This window comes from Mesoplodon bidens (assembly GCF_964165515.1).
Source record: "Mesoplodon bidens genome assembly, chromosome: 8".
Classification (NCBI taxonomy): Eukaryota; Metazoa; Chordata; class Mammalia; order Artiodactyla; family Ziphiidae; genus Mesoplodon; species Mesoplodon bidens.
In genome coordinates this window covers 24,951,121-24,973,227 of record NC_138165.1, presented here as the reverse complement: position 1 = coordinate 24,973,227, position 22,107 = coordinate 24,951,121, and the positions used below count along the sequence as shown (strand labels likewise).

The following is a 22,107-nucleotide window of genomic DNA, read 5'->3' as shown; positions in this document are numbered from 1 at the left end:
GACTTTAGAGCAAGGTACATTATCAGGGAGAGACATATCACATAATCAAAAAAGGGTCATTTCAGGGTTATTATTTTCTCCATGGTAAATGTATACGAACCTAACAACAAATCTTCAAAATATATGAAGTAAGAACTAACAGAACTGATAGGAGAAGTAGACAGTTCCACAATTATAGGTGGAGACTGTAATGCTTCTCTCTCAGTAATGGGAAGAACCAGTGGACAGAAAATCAGCAAGGATATGAAAGAATTGAACAGTATATCAACCACTGGATCTAACTGATGTTTATAGAATTCTCCACCCAACAACAGTGGAATGCATATTCTTTTCAAGTGCACATGGAACATACACTAAGTTGACCATATCCTGGATCATAAAACAAATCTTAAAAAGAGACATAACAAAGTACAGTCTTTGACAATAATAAAATTATATTTGAAATCAGTTACATAAGGATATCTGGAAAATCCCCAATACTTGGAAATCACACAACACACTTTATTTTTTTTTAATTTATTATTTATTTTTGGATGCGTTGGGTCTTCGTTGCTGCGCACGGGCTTTCTCTAGTTGCGGCGAGCAGGGGCTACTCTTGGTTGCGGTGCGTGGGCTTCTCATTGCAGTGGCTTCTCTTGTTGTGGAGCATGGGCTCTAGGCACACGGGCTTCAGTAGTTGTGGCTCGCAGGCTCTAGAGCACAGGCTCAGTAGTTGTGGCGCACAGGCTTAGTTGCTCTGCGGCATGTGGGATCTTCCCAGACCAGGGCTCGAACCTGTGTCCCCTGTATTGGCAGGCAGATTCTTAACCACTGCGCCACCAGGGAAGTCCACACAACACACTTTAAATGTATGGGTCAAAAAAGAAGTCTCAAGGGAACTTAGAAAATATTTTGAGTGGAATGAAATGAAAATCAATATACCAAAATTTATAGCATGCAGCAAAAGTAGTGTTTACAGGAAAATTTAAAGCATTAAGTGCTTATATTAGAGAATAAGAAAGGTCTCAAATCAACAATGTAAACTTTCACCTTAATAAACTAAAAAAAAAAAAAAAAGAAAGAAAAAAAAAAGAACAAAAAATCCCAAGCAAAGAAAAGAAAGAAATAATAAAGTGCAGAAATCAGTAAAATTGAAAACAGTGGAGAAAATGGATCAAACTAAAAGCTGGTTCTTTGAAAAGATTAATAAATTGAAACAGCTCCACAATGAAAAAAAAAAAGAGAAGAAAACACAAGTTACATGTCAGGAAAACATATTATTATAGACCCCATAGACATTAGGAGGATAATAGGGAAACACTATAAACAGCTCTAAGTGTGTTCAGTAACTTAGAGGAAATGAACCAATTCCTTGAAAGCCACCAATCACCAAAACTCACCTAGGAAGAAATATCAATAACTTTTGATTTAGCAATTGAATTGGTTGTGTTCTGTCTGCAAAGTCTGTCTCCTGGTCAGCAGCTCAAATTTCAGTTTCGTTCTTTTATCTTTAGCTGAGCTGCTATCATTCTCCCCCACATATGCTGATTCATGAAACAGATGGAGATTTGGGCAGAGTTTTTTTTTACAAAGAATTTGGGGGTTGCTCTCTATAACTCTCTCCTTTCTGCGATTCTCCCTTCACCTTCTAGTACCAGTAGTTGGCCTCTGGTTCTTCAGGCCATAAAGACCAAGGTTTTCTATAACTGCCTGCGCCACATTGCACAGCATTGACCATGGCCTTCCCTCAGGCTAAAGCCGTAACAAAAGTGGGAAATTTACTCTGTGCTTCATCCCATCTTCCAAGTGTCACCTCTCCTCCAGAATTTTCCTGCTTTTGCTCACGGTAAAGAGCCTTAGTGTATTTTGTCCCAAGTTTATAGTTATCTGAGGGAGGGTTAGTATGATAGAAGCTTACTCAGCCTAAATGAAAGCAGAACTCCTTCCCATGTCATTTAATACTCTATGACATTCTTTTACTTATAAAAATAAATATATTCACATGATTCAAAATTCAGAGGTATACAAGAGTATACAGTGAAGCCTCTCCTTTCTAACATGCCCCTGTTCAGTCCTTTTTCCTACAGGCATTTCCTTGTATATGCCTTCAGAGATGATGTATGCTTAATGAAACAAATATGTATAAGTATTCTTGTTCTCCTTTTTACAGAAATGGTAGCATGCCATACACACTCTTCTGCACATAAGTTTTCTCTAGGTACCAATATATAATGTAGATCATTCTATTTTAATATATATAGAACTATCTCATTTTTAACAGATGCATAGTGTTCTATTATTTTGGTATAATATTTATTTCCATGTGGTTGTATTTTATCATTATATAGTAAAGATTGATTGTATGAATCATACTTTATAAATCATACTTTAGTTAACAAATTCTCTGTTATTTAGGTCATTTTTAGGTCACTGAAAATTTTACAGTATGCTCATAGCTTCTTTATTTTCACATCCATGATTATTTTCCTAGAATAATTTCCTACAAGTAGAATATGGGGTCAAAGCATGTGCATGTTTTAAGGCTTTTGAAACACATTGCCAAAATGACCACCAGAAAAGTTACATCAGTTTAAATTTCCACCAGCAATATTTGAGTGCCCATTTTCTAATATATTTACCAATATAGGATATTGTTTTTGTTCCATCTTGTTAAATTTTTAGGCAAAATTGGCATGTTATTACTTTAAAATATATTTCTCCTATTAGTGAGGTTAACCATATTCTTAAGTTTATTGAAAATTTATAATTTTTAAATAACTTTCCTGTTCTTAATATATTTTTTCCCCATTTTTATATTTGGTTACTACTAACTCTTAAAAAATTATTAGTAATGTACCTTTGTCTATTCGCCTCCAAATAATTCCAGAAAAATAACTTTTATTTAGAAGATTATTGGGTGGCGGATAAATGCTAAAAGGGTCTTTCCACTCATAAAAATCTGTGACTGATTTATCTTCCTTCACTTGAAGGATAAAATGGTTCTATAAATCAATCAGAAAGCAACTACTCAGAGATAGATAAGTTAGTGATGAATACTTGCTTCTCAAGTATTCATTAAACAAATTAATTATAGGTATAGCAGAAAAAAGTTTGTGACAGAATGTTTTTAGAATGCCTTAACATCATTGTTTTCAAAGTATTTAATATCTTATATTTTAATTTCCAGAAGAATGTTGTCATTTGAAAAGTTTCCTATAAAGTTTCTTAATATTAGTTTGCCATTTTATAAGTAGGTTATTTAAACTATCTTTTTTCATATAGGTACATATGTAGAAAATGCTAAAATATGTTATCCTAAGGATTTTGATTTTAGGCTTACTGTCATTGTAAAAGTAGAGACAGAGTACTGGCTGCAGCAGCACCTACTCCTATTTATTAAAAAAGTGTATCAAAGGCTAGACACTGTGCTAAGTGATTACATTATTTTCTTTAAGCAACCATGTGAAGTAGGTATTATCTTCATTTTACAAATGAGGAAGTTGTGTTTGTGCTCTTCATTTATCTCCCGTATGAAATTGAAAAAAAATGGACTCTCATTTGTCCTTATATTTCTCTCAGCACCTAGTTCAGTGTCTTGCACTAGTGTGTGTGTGCTTAATAAGTTTCTTTTTTTTGTTAAATTAACAAAGGATTATTAGTTGAATTGAATTAAATTATAATTTGCAGATAGTTTAACGAAGGTCATTGTTGTATCCTTTTTTTCTGGCAATAAACCTAAAGGCTTAGGACATAAAATTAGCAGAAATGAAGAATAATAACACATAATTAAGGCGGAGAGGAAAATGTCAAGAATCATAAGGTTTAGGGTGATCAGACGAAAGGAAGAAAAAATAGGTAGAAAGAATTATAAATTAATTAGCCACTGTATCATAATAATTAATTCTGTTATATTTAACTACAAAATAACTGAATTATAGATTTGAAATGCATAAAATATTATAGTAATAGATGCATCTGACATGAAACTTATTTTTCCCCTAAGTATGAAGTATAGTTCATCCAACTTTCTGTGCTTTGCCAAAAGAATAAATGTCTTTCCAGTACTTTTATAGAAAATTGTCTACTAGTACATTATGGCTAATTCTTCCTATGAGTTTTCTAGATGGAAGAGCCTACCTCTCTTCTTTACAACTATTCTTACCTGATAGCTATTAACTGTGCTGCATGTATATCCAAATTGTATCTATATTCACTCTTGTATTATAAATAACTAGTTTAAATTGCAGTGAAATTGTACCCTGTGTTTTGCATTCATTGTAGTGAACCCTGCCACTGCAGTCTCAGTACTTATCCAGTGCTTGCAAGTGGATTACTTATAGTTATCCTACTCAAGTGATTATGTAAATCCTTCTTTCATTTTGAGAATTGTAGGTTTTGACTACAGAAAACATTTTCATAATACCTGTGTTAATGCAGTGTTATGGTTCTGACACTGTTTTCATTAAAACTTGCCATTTACAGGAATTTATATTTGAATCATTCTAAAATCTCACCAGGTGCAGAAGCTATGTGTGTGATAGATAGGTGTGGATGGCTTTTGCTTTATTGTTCAGTTTTAATATTAAGGGTTGTTTTCAGGTGTATCCTTTTTTTTTCCTTCCTGCATTTTTCCAAAACTAACAGAAAGATATTGCTCCTGCAACAAGTTGTCTATACATTATTTTTCTTGAATTTGAAGTCATAGCTATATTATGGAGAAAGTGAAAATTTGCTATTAACATAAAACAGTTGGAAGTTTGCGTGATTAACTGAGGGTGGAACATTAGACTGTTTTGTATGGAAATCAATTTTATTTTAATTTGAAATGTCACAAAAATCACAACGTGGGTGCAGACTTGATGTAAGCTTTTTTTCTTTTAATTATTCTCATATATCATGGGGATGGGGGGAAATTCTTGCTCTTCATGCTTTCTTTGTCTTTGTGAGTAATTTCATTTTTTATTCCTTTGCTGTCATTGTAGTAGGGTTTGGAGAGAGAGGAAAAACTTACCTGTGGTCAACCAACTATGTTAAATGAAAGTTATTTGTTTCTTTAGAACTAATTTTAATGAAGTAATTAAACATTTCCATACAAAGTATCTGAAAATATCTTATCCGCTGACAGGAACTATATGTTTTGTGTTATTTTTTTAAACTCTACTTGTTACAGTATGGGTCTATCACATTCATTACTGTTATTCAGAAATTGATACTACTTGAGGGTAAAAAGAGACTGATGTATTTAATAAATGGGAGGCATAATATTGGAGTGGTTAAAATCACAAAGCTGGACATTTGCTTCTGGTTAACAAGGAGTAGCTAGTACTAGACTAACCTCTCCCCAAGAATAACTAAAAGCTGGGAAAATAAAACCCACTGTTTGAAGGCATGGTGAACACCCAAAACAGTTAGGACATGAGGGGCCTAGATCCAGGAGATTGGAAAAGACTATGTGCACTCTGAGAAGAGTCTGACCTTCTATGTCACAATTTCTCCTTAAAGCAGTTGCTGACTTCTAAGCAGTGCATATGTAGGATGAGACTCTGTAGGATTAGTTACCAAGAGCTTAAAAAGTTAAGTAGAGGGCTTCCCTGGTGGCGCAGTGGTTGAGCGTCCACCTGCCGATGCAGGGGACATGGGTTTGTGCCCCGGTCCGGGAGGATCCCACATGCCGCGGAGCGGCTAGGCCCGTTAGCCATGGCCGCTGAGCCTGTGTGTCCGGAGCCTGTGCTCCACAACGGGAGAGGCCACAACAGTGAGAGGCCTGCATACCGCAAAAAAAAAAAAAAAAAAAAATTAAGTAGAGATTTTGGCAGTCTCACAAGGCCTTAGGGACAAAAATTGGATTTGATGAACAACCAAGAAGAAGAGGCCTGGGAAATACCCTAGGCTTTCAGTTGAAACCCCATAAAGGCTACACTTTAGGAATAAGAACAAACAGAATAGACCAGTCTCAGCTGGATCAATAGGTAATCTACCTATATTCCATCTGTTTGCCAGAAGAAAATTAAATACTCTGTGGAGGAAAATATCATGCAGTGCCTCTACAGATTTTAATCTATAGTGTCCAACATTCAATAAAAAGTTATCAGACATGCCAAGAAATAGGACCAAATGATTGAAAATCAAGAGAAAACAGACAGTAGAAACCGACCCACTGGTTATCCCCAAATTAGTTTTATCAGATATAGACTTTAAAATTAGTATGTTTTATATGTTCAAGAAAATTAGACAGGGCTTCCCTGGTGGCGCAGTGGTTGAGAGTCTGCCTGCTGATGTAGGAGACACAGGTTCGTGCCCCGGTCCAGGAAGATCCCACATACCGCGGAGCGGCTAGGCCCATGAGCCATGGCCACTGAGCCTGCGTGTCCGGAGCCTGTGCTCCGCAACGGGAGAGGCCACAACAGTAAGAGGCCCGCATACCACAAAAAAAACCAAAAAAAAAAGAAAGAAAATTAGACAAAAAGATGGAGAATTTCATCAGAGAACTGAAATCTATAAAAGAGAACCAAATTGAAATAATAGAAATTTATAATAACTGAAATTAAGAATTCAATAGATTAGTTTGACAACAGATTAGACATAGCAGAAGAAAAATATTAGTGAACTGGAAGATTAGTAGAAAGTTCCCTGATTGAAACAGAGATAAGAGTTTGGAAAATATGGACAAGAGTGTGAGAGCCATATAGGACTCATTGAAAAGGTCTCATATATATGTAGTTGGAGTCCCAGCAGGAAAGGAGAGAGAGAATATGGAGGGGCAAAAGCAAGATTTGAAGAGATACTGGCCACAAATTTTTCCAAACTAATAAAAGTCATCAAGCCACAGCTTCAAGAAGCTCTGCAAATCCCAAGAATAAATAAAAGGAAACCACACCTGGGCACATCGTAGTGAGATTGCTGAAGGGGGAAAATAGAAACAAGATCTTAAATGCAGTCAGAGAGAAAATATATATTATCTTCAAAGGAACAACTATAAGACTGACAGATAACTTTTCAAAAGAAGGGAAAGAATCTGGAAGACTATAAAATGACATCTGTAAAGTGATGGAGAAAGATAATGACTACCAATTTAGAATTCTATACCCACTGAAAATATCCTCCAAAAATAAAGTTGAAATAAAATTGAGAAAATTTGTCACTAGCCAATTGGCATTAAAAGGAATACTAAGGGTCATTCTTCGGGCAGGAAAAATTATCTTTGATAGAGGCAAGGTAAGCAGGAGTGAATGAAGAGCAACAGAAACAGTAAATACGTGCATGAAACTGAATGAATATTGTCTGTTTAAAATAATAATAATTTTATGACCAATGGCCATAGCTGCAGTGCTCAAATTCTGTTGTGCATTGAATTCATGTAGTACTAAGGCTGCGCTTCCCACAGGCTGCTCCTGGCCAATGACTGAAAGCAGCAGGGAGACTAAGGCAGGCCCATTCCTGGGGTCATTGGACTCCTCTGATGGCCGACTCTGGGTCAAAGACTCCCTGTGGGCCTCGCAAAGCTTTCCTTAGGTGGCATGGCAGTCTAGGTCACTTTCACCCAACGTTTCTTCCCTCTCTAGTAAAGCCAGGTTCGGACTTCTGTCACAGTCCAGCTTCCTCCCCATTTTCTCTCATAGGCATTTTCCCTCATAAAATCCTTGTACATTTAATCTCATGTTGTGGCATCTGCTTCTCAGAAGACCCAGATGAACACAGCAGAATTAATGTATGAGAATAGCACTAAAAACAGGAGACAGTAATTGGAGTTAAAGTGTTACAAGGCCCTTGCGTTAACTAAGTGGTGAAGAAATAATTTAAGGCAGACTGTAATAAGTCAAGAGAAACTAATAAAATAATAAAAGAATATATAAGTAATAAGCTAACAGGGGAGAAATAGAATAGTAAATACTTGTTAAATTCAAAAGAGGGCAAGAAAGGATAAAAAGGGCTAAAGAATAGCTGGCATAAATAGAAAAGTAATAATAAAATGGTTGATTCTGTCCCATGTGGAATTGCTCTTATATGGTTCCTAGCATTGATGTCATGCTTTTAGAATGGCCATTTCACTGTACCAGAAATGGTTATCTACATCTTATATTTATAGTTTGATTTTTTTAATTTATAATTCTTCTGGAATTATTCTAAAATAAAATATGAATTAGGATTACAGTTTTTTCTCACTTCTCAAATGATTACCCAGTGATCTCAACACCACATTTTAAATGAATTATCTTTTCTGTTGATTTGAAATGCCAAACCAACTTTATTAAATATTAAATTCCTAAGTAAACCCAAGTGTAAATTAGATTACTGTATTTGTCCAGTTTCATTTAGAACAGTGTAAGTGTACGTAATAAGTGCTCAATACTTGCTTTATGAGCCAAAGGACAATATGAATGAATTTACAGGGTTTTTTTTAATGTGGTAGGACAAATACCTCCTCATTATTCTGCTTTTTCAGAATTTTCCTGACAATCCTTGACTGTTCATTTTTCAAGGTTAATTTTACAATCATTTTTCCAGCTTCTCCCCGAAGAATCTTTTTGAGGTTTGATTGGATTTGAATTAAAACTATAGATTATTTTAGGGGAGAGTTCACATCTAATAATATTGCCTTCTAGTCAAGAACAAGATATGGTTGTCCGTTTATTGAATTTTTCTTTTCTGTTCTAATTAGACTTTTATAATTTTATTTGTCTAGGTTTTCCATATTGACATTTTTTGTAGTTGTTAAAGAAATCTTTTATAAACACTTGCTCTGTGCTAGGCATGGGGCCACATAGTGGCAGACATGATACAGTCTGTGACCTTCTGGAACATAGTAACTGGTGGACGGGAGGACACAAATGGTATTGTTCACTCTTTGGTTGTTTCCCTTTTACCACTGTAAATCATGTGAACATCTTATTTATTAAGTTTGTCTGCATTTCAAAATTACTTTAGAATAGATTCTATAAGTGAAGTGGGACCTACAAAATTTGCAGTCTCAACATAAATGAGAAGACAGTGTCTCTAGTTCTCTTCTATAAAGCCTAAACAAATTGTTTCTTAATAAGAACTTCTTTTCAAAATTTCAGATTGTTTTAATTACTTTTTTGTATGTTGATCTTGTATTCTGTGACTTTGCTAAATGAATTTACTGGTTCTAGGAGGTTTGTTTTTCGGGGTTTTTTTTTTGGATAGACTCCTTGGGATTTTTATGTATAGACTATCATGCCATCTGCAAATAGGGACAGTTTAGTTCTTCCTTTCCAGTCTGTATGCTTTTTATTTCCTTTCCTTGCCTTATTGTGCTGGCTAGGACTTCCAGCGTTATACTGAATAAGAATGGTGAGAGCAGACATCCTTGCCTTGTTCCCAGTCTTAGGGGGAAAGCATTTAGTCATTTACCATTAAGTATAGTATTAGCTGTAGCTTTTTGTAGATGTACTTTGTCAACTTTATCAAGTTAAGGTAGTTTTCCACTATTCCTTGTTTGCTGAAAGTTTTATCATGAATAGATACTGAGGTTTGTCAAATGCGTTTTCTGTGTCAGTTGATATGATTCTCTTTTTTCTTTAGCCTGTTGATATGATAGATTACATTGATTTTCTAATATTGAACAAGCCTTGTATCCTGGGAATAAACCCACCTTGGTCATGGTATATAATTCTTTTTATATATTGTTGGGTTCTATTTGCTAATATTTTGTTGAGGGTTTTTGTATCTGTATTCATGAGAGATATTGGTCTGTGTTGGTTTGTTTGTGCTGTCTTTGTTTGGTTTTGGTATAAAGGTAATATTTGCCTCATTAAATGAGTCAGGACATGTTTCCTCCTTTTTTTATTTTCTGGAAGAGGTTGTGTAGATTTGGAGTTAATTCTTCCTCAAATGTTTGATAGAATTATCCCGTGAAACATCTGGGCCTGGAAATTTCTGGAAGTTTTAAAGTCAATTTCTTTAAGAGATATAGGGCTAGTCAAATTATTTCATATTGAGTGTGCTTTGGTAATATGTGCTTTTCAAATAATTGGTCCATTTCTTCTAAGTTGTTAATTTATGGGTATAGAGTTGTTCATAGTATTCCTTTATCATGCTTTTAATGTCTGCAGGGTCTGTCATGATACCCCTTTTTCATTTCTGATATTGGTAATTTTGTAATTTGTGTTTTCTCTTTTTCTGTCAGTCTAGCTAGAGGTTTGTCAATTTTATTGATCTTTTCAAAGAACCACTTTTTGTTTCATTGACTTTTCTGTTTTCTGCTTTCAATTTCATTGATTTCTGCTTTTATCTGTATTATTTCTTCCTTCTGCTTGCCTTGAGCTTATTTTGCTCTTCTTTTTCTAGTTTGTTAAGGTGGAAGCTTAGATTACTGATTTCTACTTGACTTTTAAGTTTTTTTCTGGATATTTGATATTTTTTTACTGGTAATGTGAATGGAATATTTTTCTATTATGTTTGTTAATTGGTTGGTTTTGATATATAAGAAAGCTGAGGAGTGTTTTTACTTATTTAATGGGACACCTCATTGATAGTCTATTTTTTCCGTAGTTTTAAAATCTATTCTCTTTGGTTTTTCAGGTAAGTAATTATATGTTAGTGATCCTATTTTAATTTTCTTGTAGAATTATACTTTGGGGAATATAAACTTTGTACAAGCATGAAAAATTAGGAGGTCATATAAGAAAATTGGGGGAGATGTAGGTACTTTAAAAAAATGACCTCATTTTAGTCATATATCAGCTGGTTAATGAAGCAAAGATTGCAGCAAGTTGTGATGGATGGTAGGAGGGATGTCCATTTTATCTGAATTTTCAGTCTGATGCCCCAAAGTTACAAGGGTTGCATAAGGAAGCAAAGGTAGTCTTAAATATAAAGATAATCACTCATGAACCATCTATTTATAAAATTAGTCCTCATTCAAACATCTTTCCCGACTTAACACTATCCTTCCTCTTCTTTGCATCAATATTTTTGTTGATGTCTCTTAATGATTAGTAACACAATACAAATAAAATACAAACTGAAAGTCTTACAAAAGATGCAAGATTTCCAGAAGCCCATGAAATTAACATTAGATAACTAATTAGGTCACATACAAAACCACTGGCAAATTAAAAAATGGACAGAGAGTTAGACCTATTGACAACTGAAGAAAAACTGAGAGCAGTAACACGACAAAGTGCTTCAAAAGAAGATGATTTGAGTATTAAATAATTAAGAATAGATAACTAATAATAACCTGCTGTATAGCACAGGGATCTCGACTCAGTACTCTGTAATGGCTTACATGGGAAAAGAATCTAAAAAAAAAAAAAAGTGGGTATATGTATAACTGATTCACTTTGCTGTACACCTGAAACTAACACAACCTTGTAAATCAACTATACTCCAAAAAATTTTTTAAAAAGGAAAAAAAATAAAATTATTTTACACTAAAAAAAAAAAGAATTAAGAGAAGGACTTGAGAAACTTGATGAAGTCCTCATATATTTTTGCAATCATTATCTGTATGATCATTCTGCAATAGTCAAATAAAGTCGAATTCTCTTACCATTTTGTTGTAAAACACTTGTTTCATTCTTTGTTCTAAGAATTAGCATATTAAAATTTTAACCTTAATCTTGTTAACTATAAGCCTATATAAACTTATTTTTGTATTTTAATTTCATTTTAAAGACCCAGACAATCCTTTTCCTCCACTACTTACCATGAAGTTTTGATTTCTTATTTTAAATATGTTGCTTTAAGTGGCTATTTTCTGGTACCAGTTTTCTTCTGATAATGAGAATTTCTTGCATTTATTCAAAGAAAAGGTTTCAGACCTGTTCTGAAACTCTTCAGGAGAAATCTTTTCTTTAAAAAAAATTATTTATTTATTTATTTATTTATTTATTTATTATTTATTTATTTATTTACGCTGCAGCGGGTCCTAGTTGTGGCATGCAGGATCTTTTGTTTTTAGTTGCGACATGCGGACTCCTAGTTGTGGCATGCGGACTCTTAGTTGTGGCATGCATGTGGGATCTAGTTCCCCGACCAGGGATCGAACCTGGGCCTCCTGCATTGGGAGCGTGGAGTCTTACCAGGGAAGTCCCAGGAGAAATCCTTTTTGAATTGTTAACTGTAGTTACCTCAATTGAAATTGGATCAGGAGACTTTCATTTCTTTATATTCACAGAGCTGTATATCCATGTTTAAATCTATCAATATCTGTCTTTCTGTCTGTCTGTGTCTGTCTGTCCATTGCCTAGGACAGTGCCTGGCATTTAATAGGTGTTCAATAAATATTTCTTGAATGAATGAGAACTAAATAGAGAAAATCCCATTCTTGTCTTGAGAGAATTTGTAATCTAATGGCAGAGATATGACCAATACAGACAAAAGATCAGGAATTTATAATCTGATGGCAGAGATAGGACCAAGATAAACAAAAGATAGGACTAATACAGACAAAAGACAGATGGAGAGGAAAAGTTTATTTCAGTTAAGCTTAGTAGTAATTTGAAGGAGTTCTAATGTGATTCAGGGAGAATTGAGTCATAAATTTTGGAGAAGAGAATTATTATCATGTGAGAAGAAGATATTTTGGCTACTTCTGGAGGACTGCATTGTGGAAGAGTAAGATTATTCATCTTGTCATGAGATAGATCCTAAATCACATCTTTGACTATGGATATATATAGAAAGAAACAGAGCTGTCTGAGGGCATAAAATTGGCTTTTAAAATTTTTTGGTGGAAATGCCTTCCAAATATGGGATTCTGAGGTTCTCTGTAACCATGGTCATGTTGTGTTTGCTAAAGAGAGAGATTTTCTTCTATTTTTCTCAAAAAAACTCCTTAAAATATCAAACTTTACCTATGAAAGCAGAAAACAGAATATAATGCCATTTATTTTCATCACACATGATGGACATTTAAATTTTTAAAGTAGTCCAGTGGAACTATGTACACACAAATTCCATTAGCCAATAATGTCTTTTGCCTCCTTCATTCCCACTCAGGTTACAATTCACACTTTCATACAAGAGTATTAATGTCAGGCATAGAAATTATATTACAGGAAAAATAATTTGTTATTTTGTAAAGAACATCTTGTATAATATTGGAAACTAAGCACAATATTCTCTTAATATTTGGTTCCCAGAATGGATAGACTCAGATAATAGTTATTGATGTCATCAGTTAATTGTTAACTACATAGCTCTTAAAAATTTTTGGAAGGGCGGTGAGATTGAGTGTATTTTGCATTATTGATGTCTTCTTCTTAGGAAATAACAGATTTAACCTGTTACAATGTTTTGAGATTTTGTATATTTTATATTAGAAAAATATCTTCCTTGTGACAGTGCAGTGAGTCTAGCAGTTATGATACAAGATTTGCTTATAGTCAATCTTACTTAATTTATACCTAGACCAGTGTCTCATATTATGTATTATCAATAGAGAAAGCAGTTCATAATTGCAGGATACCAACCTGCAAATGCATATGTATTTGATCGTCTTAAAATTCATTTCCCTAGGAAACATAACCTTTGAAACAATGATGGAAATTCTCCGAGATAAACCAAGTGGCATTAATATGGAGGGAGAATTCCTGACCACTGCAAGCATGGTTTCTATTTTACCTCAAGACTCCAACGTTCCTTGCATCCACTTCCTTACAGGGACTCCTGATCCTGAGAGGTAAAGTCACAAAGTACTATAAACCAGGCAGGGGGTTAGGGGTAGGGTAGAGTCATTAGTTTGGTGATGATTTTGTCAGGCTAAATTTTTGTTGCACAAATACCACAATAATTTTTGAATGCATTTTCTTTTTTTAATTAATTAATTAATTTTGGGCTGTGTTGGGTCTTTGTTGCTGTACGTGGGCTTTCTCTGGTTGCGGCGAGCGGGGGCTACTCTTTGTTGCGGTGCGCGGGCTTCTCATTGCGGTGGCTTCTCTTGTTGCGGAGCTCGGGCTCTAGGCTTCAGTAGTTGCGGCACATGGGCTCAGTAGTTACAGCTCGCGGGCTCTAGAACACAGGCTCAGTAGTTGTGGCACACGGGATTAGTTGCCCCGTGGCATGTGAGATCTTTCCGGACCAGGGCTTGAACCCCTGTCCCCTGCATTGGAAGGCAGATTCTTAACCACTGCACCACCAGGGAAGTCTCTTGAATGCATTTTCTATTCAGGTTTTAGTCTGCCATTTTCCTATGTGTATCATTGCCATAACTATTCTCATTCATATGGGATGAAAATGTTTATAGTTTCTGGTATGCAGTTATCCCTACTCCCTCTTTCCCTAACTATGTTTAAAATTGTCAAGAAAAAAAAGTAGATTGGTTTTCTAATGCAGATTTCAGTATTAAATATTAGATGATGAGTAAGAGTAAAAAGGTTAAATGATCTAGAAAATACGTACATGTAAAACAAAATATCAATAGTTCAGGTTATATCTTAAGTAGTATATATACAGACTACCTTGATTTAAATCATTGGTATCTCATAAAACTTAACGCATGTTACATTTAGAAGTGATCTTATGTTCACTACCTCTTAGTATTATAATCTTTCATATTATTAAAGATATCTTCCAGAAAACGGAATAAAACTTGTGAGTCCCTTATTAATACTGCTGCTTATTTTCATCCCAAATCCTAATGCTCCATCTGTTACATTGAGGATTGTTCTTACCCTCCAACAGTGGAGTTTGCAGTAGAAAATGATGAACTATAATTTTACTTGACACTGTTTATATGCCAGGCCCTTTGTTAGGTTCATGGGAATACAAGGCTAAATAAAATATGATCCCTTGCCCCAAAAGGAGATCCCAGTGTACCAGGGAAGACAGGCATGGGTATAAGTAGTATGACAGGAACAATTAGTATGTTATAAATTAGTAGAAATTAGAGGGAATCTTAGAAGATTTAGAATAATGCTGAATATTTTTATATCCCCACATACCAAACTTAATACTTTTTCTTCTAGATCTGTTTTTAAGCCTTTCATATTTGTACCAAATATTTCACAACTATTGGACACCAGTTCACCCACATTTGAAGACTCAGTTAAAAAGAAGCCACAGTTTAACATTAAGCCTGACAGAAGACACCTACTCTACCAAAAACATCAACAGGCCTTGGAAATACTAGATAATAAGCAGGTATGATTAGATTATATTCTCTGTTTTATCATTAAGAATAACTTAAGGGCTTCCCTGGTGGCGCAGTGGTTGAGAGTCCGCCTGCCGATGCAGGGGACACGGGTTTGTGCCCCGGTCCGGGAAGATCCCACATGCCGCGGGGCAGCTGGGCCCGTGAGCCATGACCGCTGAGCCTGCGCGTCCGGAGCCTGTGCTCCGCAACGGAAGAGGCCCGCGTACCGCAAAAAAAAAAAAAAAAAAAAAAAAAAAAGAAGAACTTAAAATATGATTCAATCCACATTTTTTTTTTTTTTTTTTTTTTTTTTTTTTTTTTGCGGTATGCGGGCCTCTCACTGTTGTGGCCTCTCCCGTTGCGGAGCACAGGCTCCGGATGCACAGGCTTAGCGGCCATGGCTCACGGGCCCAGCCGCTCCGCGGCATATGGGATCCTCCCAGACCGGGGCACGAACCCGTATCCCCTGCATCGGCAGGCGGACTCTCAACCACTGCACCACCAGGGAGGCCCTCAATCCACATTTTGAACTTTGAAATTTCAGCTTTCTTTCCTTTATATAAAAATAGGTTTAAAAATAGTTTAGATGCTTAGACTATAATAAAGCTATATTATTTTTGAACTTTGGTTTAAAAAATGGTGAAGAATGTATTGTGAATTCAGAGAAATTTAGTATATTAAACATAATAACAATAGCTAACATTTACTGAACACTTATTATACACCAAGCACCATGGTACTTTTACATGGGATATTTCATTTAATCTTCACAGCCACTTTATCAGGTAGGTACTATTATTGTTTCCATTTTACTGATAAGAAATCTGAGACTTGGAGAGTTTAAGTAGCTTTCTTAGTGTATCTCACACCAAAAATTACAAAACCTCTGGAGGGGAGTTAACCTGGTCTCTAAGATAATGTTCTTAATCATATACCCTCAGATTAATTTTAATTGAAAGTGACTTGACACCCCATAGACTTAAAATAATAATTATTATAATGAGTTGAAGTTTTTAAAAAAGATAAATGCTTATTATTTTTAAATGTAAGCATAATAAAAGATTAAACACATCACCCACAATCTCATCTCCAGAAATAAGTAGATATATATTTTGGGGGGACAGATAGATTGACGGGTAGACAAATAATTTTATAAAGTTCATACCTCTTCAGCCTTCCTGCCCTCTTCCATCTTTGCCCCAGAGATTAAAAAAATAGATTAGAAGGAAATGGAAGGGCTACCTAAAGGCTTTTCTCAGAACTCACAACTGAGTCCTTGCAATGATGGAAAAGATTGGTCATCTTATACCTTTTCTCACCTGCTTCTACCAGCTTCGCTTCTGATTTTTATTGCCTATAATAACTTTTACTTTGTGAAGGTATATACATTTACATTCTTTCTACATTAAATGAATTAGATGAATTTTCCTCCTCGGCAATTATTTACTTATATCCTTTTTCTGTAGTATGTTTACATAGTTGCCATACTTTTCCCTCCCCGACCCCCCTGGCCCACCCCCGTGGCCCACCCTGGTGCTTATGCTTAAAGCAGACAGCTCTGTACAGATCCTCTATTTGCTATAGATTCTTGACACTACTGCTTTTTTCTGAGACCAGTTTGTTTTACTTCTGACCTACAGTGTAAACACCCTTTTGTAACCTAGTGGCATGGAGTGAGAGGCAAGTGTTTTGTTCTAGGAGCCTATTAAGTGCACTGACTAGGGCCCAGTGCACCAGGCCAGAAGTGTCATTCCCTCCATGGGCTTGGCCCATCCTCCAGACTCAGCACAGTGCTGTGAAAAATGATGAGCCCCTGGTTCTTCTTGCCTTTGCTCAAGTTCTTCAGTGATATGTTTCATGAATGTCTGCTCTGGAGGGATTTTCCCTCCTTCCTGAGCAGCCTCTGCACTGCTCTCATTGCTCATGATAATTCTCAAGAGTTGTTAGCTCCCTTTTCCCCTTAAATACTGCTTCTGGGAGGTGGGTTTTGTAGACTTATTACTAAATGCCCATTAAACTAAATTAAACTGCTGATTGACATTTTTCTAAGTAATAATGAAATAAAATTTAAAAGCAGTTACTATTTTAGGCTTTATTTAATAGGTATTAAATGTTGATTGACAACATGAAGTAGTGGAAAGACAATGGGATTTGAGGGAAGAAGTGTCAAAGAGCTGGGTTCTAGTCCTAGCTCTGTAAATAACTACTTTTGTGTTTTAGGGAGAGTCAGTCCTGCTGGTAGTTTAGTTAATATTTCTTGATTACTAATGAGGTTGAAAATTTCATATGTTTATTGGCCTTTGTATTTCCTCTTAAATGACTTGCCTATTATTTTCCTTAGTCTGTTTTTCAATTGATTCTTGGTTGTTTTTGTCTTTTGCCTCAAAGAGGCAAAAATATGTGAATAACTTTGTTGTGTAGAAAATTTTTAATCTCAGTTTGTTTATTTAACTTTTTTGTCAGACAGAAGTTTAAAATTTAATCAGTTGCATTTGTTAGTCTTTTCCTTTAAGGCCTCTTGATTTCATGCTTCAAAAGGGCTGCCTCACCTCAAAATAAATATAACTTCTGTATTTTCTTTCAAATACATATATGTATATTTGCATAAAAAAATTTAGTTCTTTATCTGGAATTTATTTTTATGGGTGTTATGAAGTAGGGTTCTAACTTCGTTTTCCAAAGAGATGACCAATTATTCTAATACTATTTATCGATAAAATACATTTTTTGCACTGATAGGAAGTACAGTGTTTCTTCAGAAAAAATTGCATACAATTTCATACCGAAGTATAGGTCAAAGTTAAGAATCCTTGTTTTGTGGAGTTCTGCCCCATTATGGTTCAAATTTTTTAAATTACGCTCACTTTCTAGTAACTCTCTTCTTATACACTTTTTCTGTCAGTACCTACCCTCTAACTGATGATGGTAATTCATTAATAACTTAAAAATTGCCCCTTTCTGTAAGAATCATGACCTTTTCCCCCCTTGTTGATACAAGGAGGAATCATAGAGAAAATGACTTTTCTTTTAGTTGCTCTTTCCCTTGAACGTCACTGTTCTATTTCCTTTGTTTAATCTGATAATGCTGGTTTTAAATGTAGAAGATCCAAATTCATAAAAATATTTCAGCCTTAGTTTTCAGCAACCTTCCCCATCCACAATTAATATCAAATTTTCAATTGACCTGTTATTTGTCTTTTAAGTTTCTTGCTTATAGACTAATACTACATAATTGTTATTGTATTTTCTATTAAAAATAACTAATAGTTTGTGGTTAATAGATTAACTGAATCTAGAACAATGATTTTTCCCAAAGAATTTCATTCTTTCTTTATCTAAATAATAGGAGAAGGAGAACCGAACCAGAAGTTGAAACCAGAATGAACAAACCTTGTCTGTAGAGGTGGTTTGGAATTTTGTTAGACTCATGTGTGTGCATGTGCACTCATGCACACATGTGTGTCTGTGTATTTACTTATTTTTATTTTTTAATTGTTCAGGAAAAAGCCAAAACAATGTTGGACAACATGAGCAAACTGGAGAAGGAACTATTCAAAGAGATGGAATCAATCCTTCAAAACAAGCATCTTGATGTGGATAAAATTGTTAATCTTTTTCCTCAGTGTACAAAAGATGAAATTAGAATTTATAAGCCAAATATTAGTTCTTAGTGATCGCATAAATGGTCAGCAATCTTCCTCAAAATTAGAATCTGTTACCTTGGTAAATAATATAAATTAAGTTTGTGCAGATCTGATTATTCTTTAATAGCATTCAGGTGATAGCTTGGCTATTAAAACTACATGTAGCCTTGATGAAATATTGAGAAAGAAAATAACATTGGATTTGGACACATATATCATGGATAGCCAGGTGTCACTTTAGGTACCAACTTGTATTTTTTTTTCTAACCACAATACCTTTTAAAAAATCACAGTAATTAAATATCCAATTCTGCATAAAGCATGAAACATTAAAATAATGTATACATTTATTATAATTATATATTGTCCTCAAATAATTTTCTCAGTTATAACAAGAAAGCAGATTTTTCTTTAGTAATGGAAAATATTGATTCAACTAATAAGTTTTTTTGTGCTTTAGGCAAGTATTAGCCAGCTCTAGCAAAATTTTCTAGATTTACATTGTCTTATTCCAGTCTTTTAATTATGCAAATGTTTTACTAAACTCAAACATGCTCTTTGTCAAGACTTAGCTGACCAGTGAGCTTTTAGCTCTAATTATCTAGCATTTTTTCGCCCATACCCCTTAACAGACTCTTACGTTAATATTTTTAGAAGAGCTTTCCTGGGAGATTACAAAATGGAATAAGCCAAGACCTTAGGAGGTATTATTTTGGTGTCTCAAATCTCTCTCATCTTTTACTTCTGTTCATTCAGTGAAAACAGGAACAGGAATGAGACAGTGGTGATGAAATAGAAGTATTAGCATATTATGAACATTAAGAATGTTATAATGTATAATGTATTATGAACATTATATATGAATAATAATACCTGTCCAAAGATTACAAAACTCTGTTAAAGTTACACAGGGATTACCAAGTAATACTCAAAGTTGGAAATATAAACAAAAGAAAAATCCAACTCAAAATAACACTATGTTGGGCTTCCCTGGTGGCGTAGTGGTTGAGAGTCCGCCTGCCGATGCAGGGGACACGGGTTCGTGCCCCGGTCCGGGAAGATCCCACATGCCATGGAGTGGCTGGGCCCGTGAGCCACGGCCACTGAGCCTGCACGTCTGGAGCCTGTGCTCCACAACGGGAGAGGCCACAACAGTGAGAGGCCCGTGTACCGTGGAAATAAATAAATAAATAAATAAATAAATAAATAACACTATGTTTTTATTGGTTTCTAGAAATTTCCATTTTAGGTGTTTGATTGCATTATCATATTTATTGGTCACTATCACTGCAATTAGGATTATTACTAAAATAGTGGATCATTATATTTAAAGAGTCCTCAGAAATTATTTTTTAAATTCTCTCATAAAAATCATAATCTGCCTGATGGCTCTTGTCTGATGCAGGGCTGCCATTACAAAAGAAAACTGTATCAAACGCTCAGTTAATTCTGGTTTGCCTTACATATAATTCAGTGATAAGTTCTTCCTAAATCATGAAGCCCCTTGGGCAACCCCCAAATGTCCCCCCCTCTCTTTTTTAATACGTGAGGAAACTAAGGGTAAGCAGTTCATTGATTTATTTAGGCACAGAAACGTGCCTCTCTCTAGGGCCTGCGTGTTTTCACTTTCTCCTTTGACACCATGCTAGACCAAACTAGTACCAGGCTCTCACCTGGACCACTGCAGTTAAGTTCTGCACCCATTTTTGCTCTTTATCTTCATCCACATGGGTTACTGCAGCTAGAGTGATCTATTAAAATTTTAAATATGTTCATGAATTTCCCTCCTAAAACTTAAAAAAAAATAGACTTGGGGGAGGGGAAAAATAGACTTTATTTTTAGAGCAGTTTTAGGCTTAAAGCAAAATTGAGCAGAAAGTACAGAGTTCCCTCGTACCCCTGTTCCTCTATCCTCCCCTCCACCATCAACATCCCACACCGGAGTGGTACATTTGTTATAACTGATGAATCTACACTGACACATTATTATCACCCAAAATCCAGAGTCTGCATTAGGTTTCACTCATTGTACATTCTGTGGGTTTGGATAAATGTATAATGACGTGTATCTACAATTATAGTATCATACAGAACAGTTTTACTGCTCTAAATATCCTTTGTGCTCCACCTATTCATCCCCCCCTTCCCCTAACCACTGGCAATCATCTTTTTACTGTCTCCACAGTTTTGGCTTTTCCAGAATATTGTATAGGTGGAATCATACAGTATGTAGCCTCCTTTTCAGATTGGCTCTTTAACTTAGTAATATGCATTTAAGTTTCCTCTATGTCTTTTCATGGCTTGATAACTCATTTCTTTTTAGTGATGAATAATATTCCACTGTCTGGATACCCTGGTTGCTGATATCCACTACTGAAGGATGTCTGGTTGCTTCTGTGTTTTGGCAATTATGAATAAAGCTGCTATAAATATCCATGTGCAGGTTTTTGTGTAGACATGGTTTCAAGTCATTTGGGTAAATACCCAGAACATGAGTGTTGGATGGTGTGGTTAGAGTATGTTTAGTTTTATAAGAAACTGCAAAACTGTCTTCTAAAGTGACTACTGTACCATTTTGCTTTCCTACCAGCAGTCAATGAGAGTTCCTATTGTTCCACATCCTCGCCAACATTTGTTGTTGTCAGTGTTCTGGATTTGGGCCATTCTAATAGGTATGTAGTAGTATCTCATTGTTTTAATTTGCATTTCCTTAATGACATATGATGCAAAGCACCTCTTAATATGCTTATTTGCCATCTATATTATCTTCTTTGGTGAGGAATCTGTTCAGATCTTTTGCTCATTTTAAAAAATCAAGTTGTTAATTTTCCTATCGTGTCTAAAACTGTAAAGAGTCAATGAGATAAGTCCCAGTCCTTAACAACTATCAACAAGATCCTGCCAATCTGCCCCATCTATATCTTATTATGCTTTGTTTTTTTAAAGTTTCTATTCTCTTTCAATTCCTTGAATGTGCTGAGTTCCTTCATCATGACTGTACCCTCTGCTTGCACCATTCATTTCATGTGCTTTTTATATAAGTAGTTCTTTCCATCCTTTAGAGTTTTGCTGAAACATGACTTCCTCAGGGAAGTTTTCCCCACTTAAGATCAAGCCTCTTGATACATACTCTGAGAGCCACATGTGATCCTGATCACAAGTGTAATTAAATGTTTCACATCTGTCTCTCACAGCAGAAGCAGCTTTATGAGAATAAGAACCATATTTTTTCCCACTGTTGTGTGCTTAATGTTCAACATTATGTCTGGCACAAGTTAGATGCTCAATAAACATTTAAATTAACATTCAAGGACTGATGGAGAGAATTTACACAGTTCTCTTCTCGGCTTGTAAAGTTGAGAAAATTAGCTAGACAATCTATCT

The 22,107-nt window shown here is 35.1% G+C and overlaps 1 protein-coding gene across 5 annotated transcripts in view; it reads left to right on the top strand.

The window, feature by feature from the left end:
• The window catches only part of SCRN3 (secernin 3), a 42,879-nt gene extending 21,722 nt beyond the window's left edge, over window positions 1–21,157 (top strand). For 2 of the 5 annotated variants that reach the window (XM_081243001.1, XM_081242997.1), the window contains exons 6-8: window positions 13,465–13,627; window positions 14,913–15,087; window positions 18,580–21,157. In XM_081243001.1, coding sequence (XP_081099127.1) covers window positions 13,465–13,627; window positions 14,913–15,087; window positions 18,580–18,750 — 509 coding nt within the window. In that variant the 3' untranslated portion in view covers window positions 18,751–21,157. Of the gene's footprint in view, window positions 1–13,464; window positions 13,628–14,912; window positions 15,089–18,579 lie in introns of those variants that run through there. The other 3 variants (XM_081242998.1, XM_081242999.1, XM_081243000.1) reach the window with 3 other exon arrangements.
• The last annotated feature ends 950 nt before the right edge of the window (window positions 21,158–22,107 follow it).